General features: G+C 56.6%; 6 protein-coding genes across 6 annotated transcripts; 5 read left to right on the plus strand and 1 right to left on the minus strand.

Annotated features, from left to right (window-relative positions):
* Positions 1-16: 16 nt before the first annotated feature.
* On the plus strand, positions 17-2,447 carry L226DRAFT_572160 (uncharacterized protein; the record flags this gene model as incomplete). Its single annotated transcript, XM_067684645.1, has 11 exons — positions 17-31; positions 90-200; positions 268-465; positions 523-599; positions 660-766; positions 823-995; positions 1,052-1,140; positions 1,203-1,309; positions 1,369-2,123; positions 2,270-2,319; positions 2,381-2,447. The coding sequence occupies 11 exons, from the start codon at positions 17-19 to the stop codon at positions 2,445-2,447; spliced, it is 1,749 nt and encodes a 582-aa protein (XP_067534059.1).
* A 982-nt stretch (positions 2,448-3,429) lies between these two features.
* On the minus strand, positions 3,430-5,885 carry L226DRAFT_572161 (uncharacterized protein; the record flags this gene model as incomplete). Its single annotated transcript, XM_067684646.1, has 3 exons — positions 3,430-4,764; positions 4,817-5,029; positions 5,082-5,885. 3 exons carry the CDS (start codon positions 5,883-5,885, stop codon positions 3,430-3,432), a joined length of 2,352 nt encoding a protein of 783 aa, XP_067534060.1.
* Positions 5,886-6,485: 600 nt separating this feature from the next.
* On the plus strand, positions 6,486-7,576 carry L226DRAFT_465266 (uncharacterized protein; the record flags this gene model as incomplete). Its single annotated transcript, XM_067675907.1, has 2 exons — positions 6,486-6,858; positions 6,924-7,576. The coding sequence occupies 2 exons, from the start codon at positions 6,486-6,488 to the stop codon at positions 7,574-7,576; spliced, it is 1,026 nt and encodes a 341-aa protein (XP_067534061.1).
* A 2,931-nt stretch (positions 7,577-10,507) lies between these two features.
* Positions 10,508-13,219, plus strand: L226DRAFT_572164 (uncharacterized protein; the record flags this gene model as incomplete). Its single annotated transcript, XM_067684647.1, has 9 exons — positions 10,508-10,531; positions 10,603-10,800; positions 10,863-10,939; positions 10,993-11,299; positions 11,364-11,449; positions 11,503-11,609; positions 11,668-12,551; positions 12,615-12,661; positions 12,715-13,219. The coding sequence occupies 9 exons, from the start codon at positions 10,508-10,510 to the stop codon at positions 13,217-13,219; spliced, it is 2,235 nt and encodes a 744-aa protein (XP_067534062.1).
* Positions 13,220-13,762: 543 nt separating this feature from the next.
* Positions 13,763-16,385, plus strand: L226DRAFT_510293 (uncharacterized protein). The gene is made up of 11 exons (XM_067678252.1): positions 13,763-13,968; positions 14,027-14,224; positions 14,275-14,354; positions 14,409-14,512; positions 14,564-14,721; positions 14,772-14,860; positions 14,915-15,021; positions 15,076-15,968; positions 16,022-16,053; positions 16,117-16,283; positions 16,338-16,385. Exons 1-10 carry the CDS (start codon positions 13,807-13,809, stop codon positions 16,190-16,192), a joined length of 1,899 nt encoding a protein of 632 aa, XP_067534063.1. The 5' UTR covers positions 13,763-13,806; the 3' UTR covers positions 16,193-16,283; positions 16,338-16,385.
* A 789-nt stretch (positions 16,386-17,174) lies between these two features.
* On the plus strand, positions 17,175-18,306 carry L226DRAFT_614008 (uncharacterized protein). The gene is made up of 4 exons (XM_067686574.1): positions 17,175-17,338; positions 17,426-17,743; positions 17,814-17,854; positions 17,951-18,306. The coding sequence occupies exons 1-4, from the start codon at positions 17,288-17,290 to the stop codon at positions 18,117-18,119; spliced, it is 579 nt and encodes a 192-aa protein (XP_067534064.1). The 5' UTR covers positions 17,175-17,287; the 3' UTR covers positions 18,120-18,306.
* The last annotated feature ends 40 nt before the right edge of the window (positions 18,307-18,346 follow it).

The raw sequence follows: 18,346 nt of genomic DNA on the forward strand, positions 1-18,346 counted from the left end.
AGAGATACTTGTAGACATGGGGAGAGTGAGAGTGAGTATCAAGGATGATAGTAGTACAACCACATGTTGACAACGACTCGGATACGCAGAAGAAGCGAAGACAGGAGCTCCCTCCGAGTACGAAAGGCAAGAAACGGGTGGGTCGTAATGTTGGCAAGCTCATGAAAATGCTCGACGTTCCCATGGACGTGTTTTTTGAGGTTCATGCCCAGCCTCATACCCAGCGAATATCTCACAAGGAATACTCGCTGACCGTCCCTGTCGCAGATCGCTTCGTACCTCGAACCGGTCGACATCCTCCAGCTTGCGCGCGCCTCGAGGGATCTACGGAGTACTCTTATGTCGCGGTCTTCTCGACATGTCTGGGTTGCAGCGCGTGGAAACGTCGACCCTCCGCTTCCCGACTGTCCCGATTTTCTCAGCGAGCCGGAATACGCATACCTTGTTTTTGAGCGTTTCTGCGAAGTAAGTATGCAGCTATCCTTGGCTCGTTTTAGTGACGCCTTTAATTCAATCTGCCAGGAATGCGGAGCGGGTCGAGCAATGAATGTCGACTACGCTCTCCGGGTGCGGTTGTGCCGCACCTGCTGGAAGGAGAAGTACGCATCTAAAAAACCTTACTATTTTGATGCCCCCAAGTAATGCGTGTCCTCCAACAGTGTTAAGCGGGGACATCAGCTTGCCAAGGAGATGGACCTCAAGAAGGATAAAGAGGCACTGCGGGTGATCTACAATCTGCTCCCCAAAGCGACTTGCGAATGGTTCGGTACGTATCCAAGACACTTCAGCGAATTTACGTTGTATGAATAGGTTCCTATGCAGAATCCGAAGACCCACGGCTGGAGGAATTGAACCAGATATCGCGAGACCTCTTCTACGAGCCGGAGTTCATAGACACCGTCGAGGCATATCTTGACGTGCGGGACAGGGGGGACGACGACGAGTTAGAAAAGTTCATTCAGGAGTGCGTCGACTTCACGTTAGATAGGCTCAACGTATGTGGGCTCTGCTCTTTTTCTCCTAAGATTACATTCATTGAGACAGTCGCTAGTTCCACAGGGACGTGATTGAGTGGTATCGCGAAGCCCGCGCCGAGAAGAAAGCGGCGGGAGTAGATGCAAAGGGAGAACGCGAGGATGCGTGCGTGTTTCCAGCTTTCACGCTATGCCTGGATAACTGATTATTAATGTCCTGTGTATCAGTATTGAAAGAAAGCTTAGCGAGCTTGGATGGAAACGGGCCGATTGGCCCTATATTTCTAGGAGGTTTTACAACATGGTCCACCAACCACGCCCCCTGACAGACCGGAGTGAGTATCCGTCACCAATTACTCCCCGCACCTGCATATGCTCATCACAACTGCACCAGTCTGGAACACGATCCGCCCCAAGCTTGTTGCTCTGTTGGAGGAAGAAAAGCGTGACCGGGAGATTGAGAAGTTCAACCTGAAATGGCGCATCCGACGCCAACAGCTCAGTGGGCACTATCGAACGTTCCTGCGAAAGACCCGTGATCCGGTACAGCAACAGATGCTTCCGGGCTTTCAGGACGCTCTCGAGCTGCCCTGCATGCAGGCTCTTCTCACCTCTAAGGACCCGGATCAGGAAGTTACTCTAGGGGACTTCTCAGCCATCGAACCCGCCATCCAGGCCGAGGCAGAAGTATATCGCGACGAGGTCTACTCGAACCTCGTCAGTATATGGCAGGAACATCTCGACGAGTGCGAGCAACAGCGAACCGCCGTCTCCAGTCAGGAAGAGGCAGAGCCGCCCCGTGCGAGCCAGAAGATGCAGAAGAGGAAGAAGAAAGCCGACCCAATCGGTGGAAGCATCCCTGCTCTGGACCCGGCCGCCCGACTAGCATTGCTAGACGAGCCCACCACCTTCTTCACCTGTACTCTGGGTATGTGGTGGCGGTATGACTGCTCCAAGCCCATGTCGTACATCGGGATCATGGAGCATTGGAGGACTCAACACGGCGACACGCGCTGTTCCAGAGGTGCTCTTGGAAGCGACGGTGGTTGTTACACAACTCACCTTCCGTATTTGCTGGGCACCCTGGGTCTGGAGGCCAAGACGACCACACATGCCGAGCTGCACCAGCTCATCACATCAGGGCGCCCAGTATGTAGCTGCGGATGGCAGGATTCCTCATCCTCACCCTCATATATGGGGGAAGTCCCAGTACATGTTATCTTGGACAAAGTGGTGCGTTCTACCATCCATGGTTTCTTTGCGGATATGCACGGGCCGACTTATTCATTTGCCAGAGTGGGCACATCTCGCAAGCGCGTTGGTCTGCACCGTACGAGCGGACTAGGTGCGTCGCAACGCGCAATAATCACAACACGGGGCTGACCTTGTGGATCTGATATCTTTAGTGTGAAAGAAACAGCCAAAGCCCATCGTATCACGTTCGAGCCGTTCGACGAAGGAGCATCATCATAGTTCAGCTGCCGTTGCATGGGGATCTTGCGCGCATCTTTGTGTGTATGAGGGTTTGGTCGAACGACGTTCCGAGACGACTAGGACGAAAGCATTGGCACAGTACGTTGAATACATGTGTCGAAGCGATCGTCCGAAGGCGTGAAGTTCTGGCGGTCAGGTTCCCCATCAAGCCTCCAGTCGAAGTGAGTTCATGTGGCCCATGTATTCTGCAATGACTCCATCCATGTGCCACATGTGTATTCCGCGTCGTCTTGGGGTATCGTAACAAGAGCCTATACACTATCCGAGACTAGAAACTGTATTCCGAGCCAATTCATAAACATCGCAACCGGGAGCTAAAGTGGAAGCCGGGCACAGGGCAGGGTATTCGTGAGGTCCAATTTGCCGACAGAGGAGCTGGAAGGGGGAGATGACCAAGCGGTGACGAACCTCGAGTCGCTGACTGCGATGCGATAGGTTGAGGCGTGGACAGCGAGGTCGTCTGAGGGGTGATGGGAGTCGCCGAGGTGTAGAACAGCACCATCGACCAATAGCCCGCGACGACGACGAGGAAGCAGTCCGACTCGAGGGGCATCGGGGTCCATGACCTGGTTGCATTCGCAGGAGAGTCTGCTGACTTCTGCAGAAAGCACTGAAGTACAGTGTCTGCGTTCGCGCGTTCGCGAAAGTTGCCGACATAGAGCTCGTGTCGGATGAACGTCGCCCAGATGAGAAGATGTCGGAAGACGCCTGGGTTGACAGTAGGTCGAGGACACCGGGAGGCTGGAGACGTGGTCGTCCTGGTGTTGTCGGAGGAGGAAATCGCGAGGGTATAATTCCCTGTGCCGGTGAGAACTTGAGAAGTACCGAAACTGAGCCGAGTCGTACTAGAGTAACTGCATCGACATCCGAGTCAGCAAGGCCATCCACACTTGCACACATACATAACAATACGTACCTGAGATTAAGCAGAGAATAGATACGCAAGGAAAAGATCCATTGGTCATGGGCTAAGAGTCATTGAAGGCAGGGAGTCCAAGGCCTGGCGACACAGCAGCTGGGAGGAAGAGGAGGCGACCATGTTCATCGGAGAGGGTGCCCCGAGATGCCCACTAGACCGCACAGGTGTTGACAGTGGGCTGAGAGCAGGAAGATCCAGAGCTTGACGGCACAAGAGCTGAGACGACGAAGAAGCGAGCATGTTCATTGGCGAGGACTCGACTTGTTGGCAACGGATCTCAGACTTGAGCGGTGTCGACCACGGGCTCGCGGGAGGAAGGTCCAAGCCTTGACGGCAGATCAGCTGCGACGATGACGAGGCGATCATGTTCATCGGCGAGTCGACAAGAAGTTGGCTGTGGCTCGCGGGCTTAAGGGGCGTCGTCCATGGGCTTGCAGCAGGAAGGTCCTCTAGATCTTGACGGCAGAGCAGCTGGGAGGACGACGACACGACGATCTCTGGGAGAGTCGGAGACTGGGGCTCTGCCGACCTACGAGGGCTGGACACGGGGGTCGCAGGAGGGAGATCGAGATCGATGTTGGACAGCAGCTTTGACGAGGAGCTCAGGACGACGTTCGCGAGGGAGTCGGACGCCAGGGCCATCCCGGACCTGATCGAGTTCGCCGAAGGGACTCGGGGCGCAGTGGGTGTGACCGTCGAGGAACAGTCCGCAGTGAAGACGTCGGTAAGAGTGGCGCTGGGCAAGATAGACTTCGTAGGACGATCGCAGGTCGGAGACGGAGAACGAGGAGCGACGTTCTCCTTGTCCTCAACCATCTTGGGCGCGTGCTTGCGGGTCTTCTTACCACTCTTGGGAGACTTACTCGGGCTCACGTCCTCTGCAGATGTCTTGACCACAGATTCGGTAGAGGTCGCCGCAGAAAGCCCCGCCTGTTGAACGATGAGGCGAAGCCTGGCGATCTCCTCTTGCATCGCGCGGTCGCGGGCCAACAGCTCTTGCTCACGGGCCATCCATTCTGCCTTCCGGGTATGGAGTTCGTCCACTAGCTCAGCGTTAGTCTCAGTGCACCTAGCGACCTCGCACTTGAGGTCGACAATCTCCCGCCTCGCGGCATCAAGCTCTGCTCCATAAAGTTGGGATTGCGGTGCCGGGAGAGGTGTGGAGGTGGTCGACGGTGTGGTGGTGGAATGGGACTGAAGCTGGGCAGTGGGGGATTGGGCGACTTCTTGAGTGGTGGCTTGCATGGTGAGCTCCTGCTGTTGATCTTTGGTAGCGACCGTTTGACGCTCCGCGGGCGTTGAAAACTGCGTGACGTCGGACTTGACGGCGAGTTGCTCCTCGAGCGTCTTGACCTTGGTGTTGAGTTCCTCGATGGTCTGCATGGCATGTCTGAGCTGACACCGGCGCGCATGAAAGAGAATTACACACCTTGCCCTGCGCGTCTGAACGAAGCGAGACCTCCTTGTGTGAAGCCTTTAGGGCCTGGATGATGACCTTCTGAGCAGCGAGCTTGTTGTCCTGTTGCTTGATGGTCGACGCCTGTTTGGTGTCCTTGACCGAAGCCGCGTCAAGAGAGACTTGCTGAGCCTTGACCATCCTCTCGAGCTGATGAATCCGAGCGTTGACAGCCTTGAGGAGGTCCTGTACTGTGTGTCAGCCCACAATGCATAGGATGGTGGCCAACGGGGTGCACCTTGGCCTGACGCCGCTTCGCGCGAGCCTCGTCCCGAGCGATCTTGATAGCCTTAATCTCAGCCTCCTTGTCTGCCGCCAGAGAGCGCATAGCAGCGAGATCAGTGCTAAGCTCCTCGATAACCTTCTCCAGGTCGACGACAGTCGCGTCCTTGTCGCGGAGAACCTTGTCCTTCTGCGCGAGTTGTTGTACCAATCCTTCGCGAGTCTCGTCGGCGCACTTGAGGGCATATGACAGCTCGCTGACGAAGGTAACGTAGCCGGCGATCCTAGCACGGAGGTTGTCCACGGTCTTGGTCAACTTCTGGTGGCTCGATTTGTACCGGTTGCAGCACTGGCGGTAGTTGCGAGTCTGAGACTCAGCCTGCCTGAGAAGAGTGAGCAGCTTCTGGACGGTTGCAGCATCGTAAGCGGGTGCAGACTCGGCGGCACGAGTCTTGCGGGAGGCTGACAGAGTGCGCAGGAGGGTGAACAGAGTGTACCAGAAGATGCCAAGAGGTGCGTGTACGAAGAAGAGTGCCGTATGTGACGAGGAAATGCCGTGGACTCCGATGTGACCCAGACCGACAGTAAGGACGAGGACGAAGAGATGAGTCAGGACGACAGAGAAGACCGTGCGGACGAGGCCAATGACCATGGCGGAACACCTGTAGACCGTGCGCCGGAGTAGAAGGGCAGAGAAGGTGATGCCAAGGACGATATAGATGCGCAGAAGAATGGCTACGAGGTTGTCGGCTTCAATGACGGCGGCGAGCCGGGATGAGGTATATAGTCGATAGTGGTGGGGGGTTGTAGCGACAGCCATAGCGATGTCGAAAGCAGTAGAGTTGTTCAAGCGAAGACGAGTAGAGCCTAGAAGAAAGCAAGTGACAACACGGTGGAACGAGCGAGAAGGGACGTCGTCCGAGCTGGAACTGACTTTGTATGGTCCCGGGAGGCTGACATCGCGCACGGCGGGTTGGAGGCAGACATACACAATTTACCGCTGCGGCTTGCTTTTGATCCGCTCCTGGTCATCAATTGAGATAAATTTGCAGAGGACTGCATGTTATTGCGTAGTCGGGTGTAGGATGGAAGGAGGACATGGCGGTCTGCAGCTGCTGCACGCAGCACGGGGCCAGACGGCGACCTCGGGTAAGACGCCCGCTTGACGCCGACTCCTTTTCCTCAGCCTGCCGTAGCTTCGAAGTTCCGACTTCCATGCCTGTGTCGACGACCGAGCCAACGTTCCACACGCCACAACATGCTACGAAGATGAGAATGCCGGCGTGCATGCCCCCATGACGCGCTGAACCCAACCTTGGCTAGAGGCGCCGTCTGTATCCTATAAAGCCCCATGCACGAGATGATAACGCACGTTCTCGCTCTTGTCCTCTTTTGCTGCCTTCTCTAGCAAGAGCTCACTATGGGAGACCATGCACAACCCTACATTCAGGCAGCCATCGCAGCTGTCAAGGACCAATCGCTGACTCCAGAGGAAGCTGCCAACAAAGTCGTCGAGCAGTGCGCCCAGTGCGTCACCAGTTTGTCCGGAAATACTACCGAAGTCACGCAAGGGGGAGACACTCCCGGCCTCGAGTCCTTCCTCTGGTCCTTCTGGGAGCATTTCGTCAAGATCGCGCAGGATGATGGGTCGATGCATGATCGGCTCGCGCGTATCCTGGCCGCGTTGAAAGCCAAGGGTAGCCAGGGATGTGACGATTGGCTCGTCTGGGGCTCTCCTGCGACCTGGGGTGACCTTTCTCTCTTCCGTCCCGTTACTCGGGAGGAAATGAATGGTGGGTCCTCGATCCATGTCGTCTCAAAGGTTCGCCTGTCATTGACGCCCATCCCTCTGCTGCAGGCCCGAATCCGTCCCTTGAGGGACATGGCTACTACCTCGATAAGTCGACTCCGAGAACTCAAGCCGTCCTGTCCGGAGACCTTCCTGCCAACGACCCCGTCGAGCGCGCGTTCGCCCAGTCGCGCAAGGAATGGCTCAATATGAATACCTTCCTCGCTAAGCTCTGGGCGCTCGACATCGTCGACGAGCACTTCTACGGCATTGTCATGATGCGCACAGGCCTTGAGCCGCTCTCTGTCCAGTCCACCCATGGACCGAGTGCGAATGTCGGGAGCACCGAGACGGATGACCCGCCCGAGCTCGGGATCGAAGTCGCCGCGCTCTGGGTGAAGATTGCCGGCGCGAAGATGCACGCGTGTAGGGAGATCCTAGGTCCAAAGGGCAATCCGAACTGGCAGGCGAACCAAGGTGCTCCTGGATCCAGCGGCGGTACCTGGGACGGCGTGGACGGATACCACCCGGACCGCTGGGCGCACTGGAAGCAGCTCTTTTCCGAGGTTGCGCAGGGTAATTGGAGGAGGAACGTCACAGAGGCTGCCCAGGCGAGTGTATCGCGGATGCATGCGCAAAGTTCATCTGCTCACACTTCGTCTTCGCTTAGGCTGCGGTGGAAGCTATGGAGAGGGCTGAGCGTGGTGCTTAGGCTGCGTTAATCACGATCGAAGGTGCTGTACATGTCCTGAAGTTTTTGCATTGACCGCTATGTACGATAAGGTCCTAACATTGTGAGAGTTCTCCCGAGAGTGCAGTACACCCGCCCCTATACCAGGTTAGTGCAGAGCAAAGCGTTGCTTTTGTCCTTCCGGGTTCCAGGGCGGGCCTTTGGTCCGCCGCTTGGGTGCGGTGCGCCACTCGCTTTGACCGACGCTTTGTCTCAGGGGTGCCCCCCCCCGGCGAGCACAATGGCCACACGCTTTGACTTGATGCGGCCCACACATGTATAAGAATCCTTGCTGGACGACTGAGATTGCTCGTACCACCTCACAACACACACTCGTTTACAGCAAGGCATCGCGAAACCACAGAACTCTTCTCTCACCACTACAACCACCACACCTGCGCAATGTACCAGCAGCAACACCGCTCGAACTCGTTCTCGGAGCGCGTCCGGAGGCTCTCTAACACGGTCATGTGAGTATCACCTCCGTCCGGCGAAGCACAACCACTCACCATCTTACACGATCCTCAGGAATACGGCTAAGGCCACAGCGAGAACGGTCTTAACGGCGCACAGGCGGACGTCTTCCGATGACCGCTTCGGCTACGTTGTATACGGCGCGTCCCACAGCTCGGCCAACCTCTCCAACCAACCACCGCGTGACGAATGGAAGAGGTACAGGAACAAGTCGCGCTCGACGGACGACGTCGTGTACCGGCCACGGACGCAAGCACAGCAGAGGAGCAACCGTCCAAGACCAAGCGTTGAGGACTCGACTTCGCACCCCAAGCCGAAGTCCCACTCGCGCACTCTTGACATGCGCTATGGGCCACAGGATGGACCCAGCAGGACCCGGCCGGGACCACCGAACATGGCTGGCATCAGCAACGTCGCAATGCCGCCTGGCCACCCGAGCAGTTCGCGGGACGTCTTGAGGAAGAAGGAGCGTCCGGTGCCTGTCCCGCAACCCAACTACACGCAAAGGAGGCCCGAAGCGAACGTGCGAGCAGGTGGGTACCAGTTCCCAACACGTCCGGAGAGTCCATCGCGCGACTCTGAGCTGTTCAGGTCCTTCGCTCCGCCGCCGCGGTCACCAGCGATGTCGGCGGCCATGCCCGACTCGCCGACGCTGGGAGTCCTATCGCATTCCTTCGGAGGGATCTCTGCTCCTCCCCGCGGCCCACATGCGCCGCACCGCGTGGGTCCTTCCCCGTTGGCAAAGTCGCCGGAGTCGGTGTACTGTTCGACGGGCACGCCGACGGTGCGGCGACACGGCGCGATCAGGCGGACGTCGTCCTCCGGAGAAGCCACCGTCCCACTCCCAATCCAGCACGCACGGCACCGCTCGGACCAGAAGGAGCAGAGAGCGACGGGGAGCGGTTCACGGCACCACACATCGCGGCCTTCGACAGCTCCTACCCCTCGCGAACACGACCGTCCCGCGCCGACGCTGTACCGAGGACCAACACAGCGTCTCCCACCTCCGCCATCTCCGTTAAGGCCAACAGAGCCGACCAGGGATCCCAGGGCGAGGCTTCCAGAGGTGAGGCCCAAGGCGCGCAACGTTCCGCGCGACGTCGAGGATATGGACTCCCTCGTGGGCACAGAGACACCGCGCTCTTCGCTCATGCTCATCCCGCCCGCACCCGTCGCGACGACGTCCATGGTCGCAAAGGTGCAGGGCGCGATATCGATGAACATGCGCGAGTCGACCAGCGCGCGACCCGTCAAGACCGTCGTCGCCGGAGGAGGGGACCTGCACCGGGCCAGGTCCTACAAGGCGGAGGTCTCGAGATATCCGGAGCCTGAAGTTCAAGGCTCCCCAAGGAGCACTGAGCCCGAGAGCACGGTCGGCGCAGTCGTCGAGGGCGAGGGCGGTCTGTCGGGGAGGCGCAAGGGGAAGGAGACGAGGAGGAGGCTCGAGCAGGACGCGGCGGAGAAGCGGGCGGGCGTGGCGGCGTGGGTGAACTCGATTTCGAGGCCGCAGGAGCAGCAGCGCGACGCGCGGTCCACGTCGCGCTCGCACGCCACGCCGACCCCGCAGCGGGCAGGGACGCTCCCGCTGAATGTCCGAAAGAAGAACGCAACCGGAATGGATGCGAATGCGAGTAGGAGGTGAGCCGGTGGGCGGATGTGAATGAGCGACGAGTGACTGCGATTACGCGAACTTTGAAGAGAAAACCGGAGAGATGGGGATTGAGGAGAGTCTTTGCTCTCGCCTTTATACGCCTCATACTCTGTCCTCTGGCGCGTTGTAGGTGCATCGTCTTTGTTCCCTGACTGGCTTCTCGTTGCATTGTCTGCTGCGCTCGGAAACATTGTACCTTTGTGTTGTGCTCGCCTAGATCTGATATCGCCCCTTGTACTACCACTGCATATCACATACCAGTTTCTCATCATCTCGCCCCATCTATATCGTGTTGTATTTCTACCACCTTGCTCAAGTTCACTATGTACCTACGTATATACGACGCTCTCTCATCGATGATCATCCTGTTCATAATGTATGCCACTGTGTCAGAGCAATTATCAGTCTTAGTTCGAGAATATGGATGAGGAATACACCTACGACGACTTCTCGTTATGATCTGAAAGGCATGGCATGGCAGGCACCGAGGTCGAATATGTCTTAGGTGACTCAGTGTAGGCGCCGTACTCCTGTGCTGCCATTACCAGATTAGGAAACCCGTATTAGTTAGAGCTTGTTGAGCGCCTGACTTTCAACCGCAACCACCACGTATATCTCTCGACTTCAGCATCATAACGCGACTTGACAAGGCGAAGAATGGGGAAGGGAAAATTTGTGATTGTACCTACACCTGTGCGAAGGCGCAAACAGCAGGAAGCCACGGGACCGGGCCGCAGTGGCACTTCGTCCTTGTCCTCAGTAGATAGGATGGCTGGGCAACTCTCGCTACTGCTTACCATGCCCATGGACGTGTTTTATGAGGTATGTGCTCTGGCAAAGGAACCCGCAGCTCTTTTCTTGTGCCTAACACGATTGTCATTGATTGGTGACAGGTCGCGTCGCACCTCAAGCCACTCGACATTCTCCATCTTTCCCGAGTATCCAACACGTTCCGGAAGCTGCTTCTATCCCGCAGTTCTCGGAGGATCTGGGCCGCCGCACGCAAGAACATGGTGCCAGAGATTCCTGACGGTCCCAGCGATCTCAGCGAGCCTCTATACGCGCGTCTCCTCTTCGAACGCCACTGCATGGTGCGCTAGCTGGACTCTCCTGCACATCTTCATCTCGCTAACCAAGAATGAATTATCTGCAGAAATGCGGGGCTGAGGAAGCAAACCAAGTTGACTATGCGAACGTTCACCGATATTGTCGCGGCTGCTGGTACAGTAGGTATGTCGTGATTTTCTATTGCATGCAGGGAAAGTTGCTCACTGGCACGATAGCCTCCAGGCAGGCGGAAAGCTCCTCTACAACTCAGGGTTTTATTACGACCCCCATTTCAAGAAGGTCGTCTACGACCTTCTTTCGCCCGTGCCAGATGCGTCGTACCCAGTGGTACCGGACCCGCCCAGTTGGAACACGCAGCTTACGGAAAGCAACAATACAAAAAACACGGAGCACACGATCTTCGATCACGACACTTTCGTGGCGCTTGCGGAAGAGTATCGCCAGGTGTGCGCGGGAGAGACGAACATGTCGTTGGAGCAGTTCATCGAAAAGCACAGGACACGCACTCGTGAACGCCTGCTTGTGAGCTTCCCACTCTCCAATCCTGCCCTACACGATGCATTTTGGGTTGACATCTTGTTTATAGTTCCAGACGGAGATCATGACGGTTGAATTCGACCGCAGGCAGGCGCGAGCTGCGTACGGATACCGTATGACCGATCGAAAGCTGGCGTGAGTGTTCAATGCGTCACTATGTATGTCACTTACTGACAGTGCCTGTCCAGGATCGAAGAGAAACTGCGCGAGCTGGACTACGAGCCTGAAGACTATCCAGTCATGGACGCCGAATTTCACGCACTGCTCGAGCAACGGGCTGCCCTCACTCCCCGCAGTAAGTTCTTTCCTGTATCCGGTCTGCATCGTCTCTTTGTACTCATCGCCTGTCGCAGTCTGGAACAACATCAAGCCTCAGCTCCTGGACATGTTACAGGCCGAGCGCGCCCGCCGCGTTGACGAAGCATTCCACATCAAGTGGTTCATGCGCATGCAAGATCTTCGACCGCTATACGAGAACTTCGTCCAAACCATCAAGGAACGCTACTTTGCAGACGTGTGGATGCGCACGATGCCCGCCTTCGAAGCGGCGGCGGAGTTGCCCAGCCTGCGCGCACTGCTTACGTCTGCCAGCCCATCGGAGCATGTGAGCCAGAGCGACTTCGCGGGCATCAGGTCGGCTCTCTTGAAAGACGTACGAGACGCAATGACCAAGATACAGCGCCATTGCGCAAATGTGTTGCGGGAGGCTGCATACGGCACTGTGCCAGTAAGCTCCGGCGAAGGTACGAGTGCCGGCAAGGACGCAGTCGCAGACAAGAGCAAAGGCAAGGAGCGCGTGCAGTCCGAGATCGACATCGACGACCTGTATGCCGACGATCCCGCTGCGGCCGACCGCGCTCTCCTCGAGCAGCCCACGTCTCTCTTCGAATGCACACACCCGGACTGTCTGCAAGAAGAGATGTGCGGCCGCCTCTCCGTCAACAGTCGTTCACAGGGCGTCATGACCTTCCTCGGGGTGCTCCAACACGACGCTACGTTCCACGCATCTCCCTCCTGGGACGCGATCCCCGTTCGCGTCGCGGAGAACACTATGCGTAACCTCGTTCCGCGTCTGTTCGACGCGCTCGGTCTGCCCCAGAACACCAGGTTATCAGACTTGCACGAGCAATTGTGCAACGAGATGCCCGAACGGTGCAGCTGTGGGGTATCCCTCCAGATGCCATACGCCATGTTCACGCCGCTATTCACCGACGAGAGCACAGATCTCACGTCCCTCGTACGTCCTCCATCTCACCTCTCTCATGGGGTTCAGATTCTGACACTGACTCCCCGCATTCAGCTACAGCATATCGCTGGGACCCTCTGGAGCTCCCTCGCAGGGTTAGGGTGAGTCTCACCGATCGCCTCAATCGCACGATTACTGAGGACGAGCAACCCAGCTACGGGGGCATCTATAACGGAAACGCATCACACAGCATCACCCTTCAGGCGCGGCCGGGCGGAAATCCACACGTGCAGGCCCACCACCACCAGGGATTGCAGACAATCCATCCGGGGGGAGCCACGGCGTTCCCGTTGCCAGTCCCACCCCCAATCGGCGGCGCGTTCATCCCGCCTCCAATCTCACTCGCCGGGATGATCCAGCCCATCGGCGGCGCATTCATCCCGCCTCCAATCCAGCCCCCGATCGCTTTCCATCACGCGAACGGGCAAGAGAGCCTCCGCCCGCTCAGAGTCATGCAGTGGGCACAACGGTTCTCGCACCCGAGGTATGCTCAGTTCGGATTCGAATTCAATGTGCCTGGCGTGCCGGTTGGGCTGTCACATCCGTACGTGCAGAGGCAGATGCAGGCAGTGGCGGCGATGCTGAACCAGCCCAACGCGGGGGCGCAGCTCCATGAGCCGCTGCGGGCGATGATGCGGGCAAAGAAACGTCGGTCCTAGTAGGTGACGGCGTGTGGGAAGCACATTATGTAGGACGAGTCGAGTCGACTCCCTGTCATTAGACGGATAAACACAAGAACCTTTGTGAAATATATGTATGTCGCCGAACCCGGATATGCCGATGAAGTAGGACGCCCCTGCGAGTAGAGACCACGGCCAACTTGATAGGGACGCTAGTAGACTTGAATGGCAGCCCTTGGCCAGCTCATGGGGAAAACGTGATAGAACTAACAGGTAGACATAAGTCTGTATGTACAACTCATCCACAGAGCGCACAGCACCCCAGAACCATCCTCGAAAGCGCTGTTTCGTTTGCGACACTTTGCGCGAGCCCTGAGTACATGGCGGGAAAATGCGACGACCGCGCAGGTGGACCCCGAAATGTAGATACTGTATTTGAAGCCCCTTCTCCTAAGGCTCGCGCGGAGCACGAGAATTCGTTCGGAGTAGTAAGCTTGCATCAAACTTGGGCGGTGTTTGAATCTCCGCTTGCCCTCAGCCACAGACGCGTCGCGTCGGCCCCATCGGCCCCAATTCAACACCACAACCACGACTTCGCTTGGGCGTCCGCCCATGCCTCACGCGCGATGGACAAGTTGAAACCTAAGGTCGGCGAGCGCCATCTATTCCGATATCGACGGGCGAAAACCCCTAAGCAAGTGGAGAACACCAAGGGCAAACCACCGAAGGGAAGGAATGTTGGCAAGCTGATGCAAGTCTTGAACGTCCCGGTCGACGTGTTCCTTGAGGTTTGTCTTGTTGCAACTATCGCATGCTGTGCCACTACATACCTCTCATATGTAACAGATTGCGTCGCACTTGCATCCCCTCGATGTTCTCCACCTCTCGCGAACGTCCATCGAGCTGAGGGAAATGCTCATGTCTCGCAACATGCGCTCCATCTGGATTGCGGCACGCAAAAAGATTGATCCACCTATGCCCGACTGCCCAGACGGACTGAGCGAGCCCCAGTACGCATCCCTGGTATTTGAGACGCACTGCATGGTAAAGCCAGGTTATTCGTGCTACGACGACAACGTCCTAACTATATCCAGGCTTGTGGTGCTGGCAGAGCATCATGGAAGTATAGTTATGCTGCTCGGGTGCGCTTCTGTGGCGCGTGCTGGAAAGCAAAGTGAGTGCCCTCGAGAATCATGTATATGATAGGGTCCAGTGACATTGTTGACAGCGTCATTTTGGGCTCGAAGCTAGTCAAGCAGATAGGCATCAAGAAGGATGCGTCGATCATGTCGGTCATATTCACTATGCTGCCTACTGCTGCCGAATATGCTTGTATGTTCCCCTTGCACATTTCACGCGTTATACTTGTTAAACTACCTGAAGGGCCTTTCTCACAGGACCAGCAGAATGCAAGGAACAGGTTCTACGAGCCTGAGTTCCTCGCTGTGGTTGATGAGTACAGGAAGGTCCAATCTGAGGGCCCACAAGCGCTCCAGGAATTCGTCAAGAAGTGTACGACGGAGACCAAAGCTAGACTCAAAGTGAGCTCCCCGGTACTCATCCATTGTCGTTGGCTCAGGGACAATTTCAGTTTGACTCAGACATGCGCGATTGGGAAACTCGCCGCAGCAAAGCTAAGAACAAACTTGACGATCAAATAGCCACCGATCGTGCTACTGCGTGAGATATTCTCTGACTCTTGCCGTTACTCGCATACATCTCATTGCGCATCAGTATCAAGCAGAAGCTCGAAGAACTTGGGTACACAACGGACGATTTACCTCGATGGAGCTCAGAGCTCAGCAATATACTCCATCAACCTCGTCCACTTACCACCAGAAGTACGTGGTTTAGCTGATTAAAAAAACCAACGTCGTTGACTTCTTCTTACATAGTCTGGAACACTGTACAGCCGAAGTTGATCAAGATCGTTGAGGCAGAACGTGCACGCCGAGCAGAGGAGGCATTCAACCAGAAATGGAAATCGCGCCTGACCGCCTTGCGTGGACATTACCGGATCTACACTGAGACGGACCGCGCGCTGCACCCAGAGAAACGCATACTGCCGAACTTTGAAGTTGCGCGGAAGCTGCCCTGCATGGAGGCTTTGCTCACATCAGTTGAAGACCCGCAAGAGGAGCTCACAGAGAAGCAGTTCGCCTCGGTTGAGGCGACTTTTCTCCAAGAAGTCGAAGCGCAGTACTGGAGACCCTCCAGGCATTTCCTCGCCCAGCTTGTTCGGAGTGCAAAGAGCGGGGCTGCGGAAGCGTCCGGGAAAGGGAAGAAGACACCAAAGGCAACAGCTGCTGTCACGAATCGGAAACCGAAAGGGAAGGGGAAAGGGAAGAAGCGGGCCGTCGATGAGGACTCTGACTCTGAGATTGACTCTGACGGTGATGAAGACTACGATGGACCGGCCGATGGGCAGGCCCAGCAAGACGTCGATGAAGCCGCAGACTCGGCGCTGCTCACGTCGCTCACGTCGCTCTTCGAGTGCCCAACGTGCAACATGTATAGCATGGGCATTATCACGAGACACATGACGTGCAAGGAGTTGCTGGAGCACTGGCAGGATCGTCACTCCTGTCCGCCATGGGAGACCAATTGCATTCGTGTGTTTCCAAGTCCAACTATCCCGCGTTTGCTGCGGGCGTTGCGCTTGCCTCCTAATGTGACGCTGTCCGACATCGAGGAAGTTCTGTGGGCCTCGTCGGCTACGCCCACATGTTCTTTGTGTCGCTCTAGACGACCATATCACTCGCCATTATGTCGGACTTTGAGCAGCCTGGTGCGTCTTCCTATTCCGTGTTAAGGTCAATACTGAATACATTGTCGCTCCAGATATATCATATTGATTGCATGCACTGTAAGCCGTGAGTCATTCATTGCCCTACTGTGATAGCCACCGCGCTGATTAGCCCTCTTTCGTACCATAGCATGAAGGGTCAGGAGCTAGTCATCGATCTGGGCGGTGGGAGCTCTGTCGCAGCTGCATCTACGTCTCGGGAATGAGCTTCTCTATCCGCATGCCTTGTCAAGAGTTGATCTGGATATCTTGGAGTATTTGGTCAGACTTCTTGGATCTCGTTCCTCGCTCCAGCCAGTACGTGCATAATCATACCTATAGACCAATCGTCTCACAGTCAATTCTCGATAGGTAGCGCATACATGTATTTGTATCTTGATTATAACTTGCACAGCCGACAATGGCGATTCGTCAATCATACCAGTTTGACACTACGGCTCTTGAGTCTGCTGAGCAATGTCCATTTCCAAGTATACTGCGGTATCGAGCTCATCATTCAGACCGTCGACCATAAGGCGTCGCGGTGTCTAAACCAACCCCGCAGATCCATCATCCGAAGCCCGCTCGTTCGCGTCGAGGCGGAGATCGTCATCGTAGGCGAAGCAGATGCGTCCAACGGTGCTCTCTGACTTCTGCAATCGCGTTCACATCGCCCGCTCTCCATCGGACATTGTCATGCCAAGTACCGAGTTCTGGCGCCGCGAGTACTTCGCCACTGACAGAGTCCTCCGGCCAGGTACCCACCCGGACAGCAACCGCATGCACAGGTGCTGTCCATCAGGCTGTCCAACTGCAACCGGTTCGTCCTCGAAGGCTTCATCAGGTAATGTACGACTCTTATATTGTTGCGCACAACACGGCGGCACTCAATGCACGCACATCGCGATTCATACTCCGAATTCACGGGCGTTCCCCCAGGCATAACCTACGATGTCCACGGCGGTCAACTCTGGGAACGTGTTCCTGGTTCAAGAATAGGTGATGCGCATCCCGGCGGTTAACTTACACGCCGGATGCACAATACGCCGTCATTTGCGGTCTGCACAGGGAAAACAACTCGCGATGACCGAGAATATGACGTCCCCCCAGCGCGATGTGTGGTAGGAGTATTGATTCTGAGGCACTCGTGCCAGGACCAGGTACGGAGTCGTCGGGCTACTGTACGGGTACACGTTGTCGCGAAGAAGTAGGGAGGAGGATAAAGGCGAGTCGAGCGTCGCGAGAGATACCAGACAGTCCCTTTTGCAGCAACTCGAGCTCCTCCAAGCCTCCAAGCCTACAGAACAGCCCACCGTATTGTGATGCACATGCACAAGCTCGCAGCAAGCCTGTCGCTCATCGCCGCGACTGCGGTGAGCACCTCCCGTCTGTCCGACCGCCTCGCTCAACGCCCGCTGATAACTTGTGGTCATTGGTCTTGGCCGTCACTGCACTGGCAGGTCGCCTTGAACGTCACCAGGGTCGCGCCGACCGACTCGAACGTCGCTCCGCTCAAGATGTGCGCCGATATGCCGCGGCCAACCGACTCGTCCGAGCTGCAGGTGGGCACGTGTCTCGTGTCCGCGGCACCCGCCGCCAGTCGTAGGGTCGGCGGGTCGGCGGTCCCCTCGGTGGCCCCGACGCTCCTGTGCGTCGCGTCTGCGGCAGAGCCGGGGGTGACGGACGCGCAGAACCTGTGCAACACGCCCCTCACGGATCCGCTCACGGTGGCGGCAGCGCTGAACAACAGCACCTGCACGTGCCACTTCTTCCACCTGGTACGTGTGCTTGTGTGCAGGTGGTTCTGACTGTTGTGACTTGGTTGATGATATGTTGTGGTCGCTGTAGGCCTCGGCTGAGTTCCAGGCGTGCAACTGCGACCCCTGCTCGTGAGTAGTCATACAAAACCGCCGGTTACATTATTATATGCATGGTGAACGGTGCTCGTGCTGACCGCACTTTGACTTTCCTCCGACTTTTTGCAGCTCAGTTCAGTTCACAGGCACCAAGGCCCAGTGCCTGAACATCCTGACTAACTGCGTCGAGCACGGCGTGGGCGGGTATGAGATGGCCTTGAACCCGAACGCGTACACCGTGCTCTTCCTCGCCAACGCAGACCCTGCCCCTCCAATCCCGGTCCCTATTAGCTGCTAGATCAGACACAAGATAGGGTCTTTAGACGACGAGATATCCCAAGTTGGGCGAGGGCTTGCAGGATGAGCATGATGAGGATTGAGGGACGGGTATGAACGGCTGCGTCTCGAGTCTGCTTCGGTGTATGTATGTGCTACTGTGTTCAACATAACCGGGTGTAAAGTGAATTACCAGTGGCGACTATTGGATGGCGAATGGTGATCAGTGCGATAGAACCCAAGAATTCA

The sequence above is a fragment of the Lentinus tigrinus genome, assembly GCF_003813185.1.
Source record: "Lentinus tigrinus ALCF2SS1-7 unplaced genomic scaffold L226scaffold_17, whole genome shotgun sequence".
Lineage (NCBI taxonomy): Eukaryota > Fungi > Basidiomycota > Agaricomycetes > Polyporales > Polyporaceae > Lentinus > Lentinus tigrinus.

Coding starts and splice junctions, on each gene's coding strand:
- L226DRAFT_510293 (XM_067678252.1), top strand. CDS start 13,807: ATGGACAAGTTGAAACCTAAGGTCGGCGAGCGCCATCTATTCCGATAT. Junction 14,722..14,771: donor AGACCAAAGCTAGACTCAAA/GTGAGCTCCCCG, acceptor GGACAATTTCAG/TTTGACTCAGACATGCGCGA. Junction 16,054..16,116: donor GATTGCATGCACTGTAAGCC/GTGAGTCATTCA, acceptor TTCGTACCATAG/CATGAAGGGTCAGGAGCTAG.
- L226DRAFT_614008 (XM_067686574.1), top strand. CDS start 17,288: ATGCACATGCACAAGCTCGCAGCAAGCCTGTCGCTCATCGCCGCGACT. Junction 17,339..17,425: donor CGCTCATCGCCGCGACTGCG/GTGAGCACCTCC, acceptor CTGCACTGGCAG/GTCGCCTTGAACGTCACCAG. Junction 17,855..17,950: donor TGCAACTGCGACCCCTGCTC/GTGAGTAGTCAT, acceptor GACTTTTTGCAG/CTCAGTTCAGTTCACAGGCA.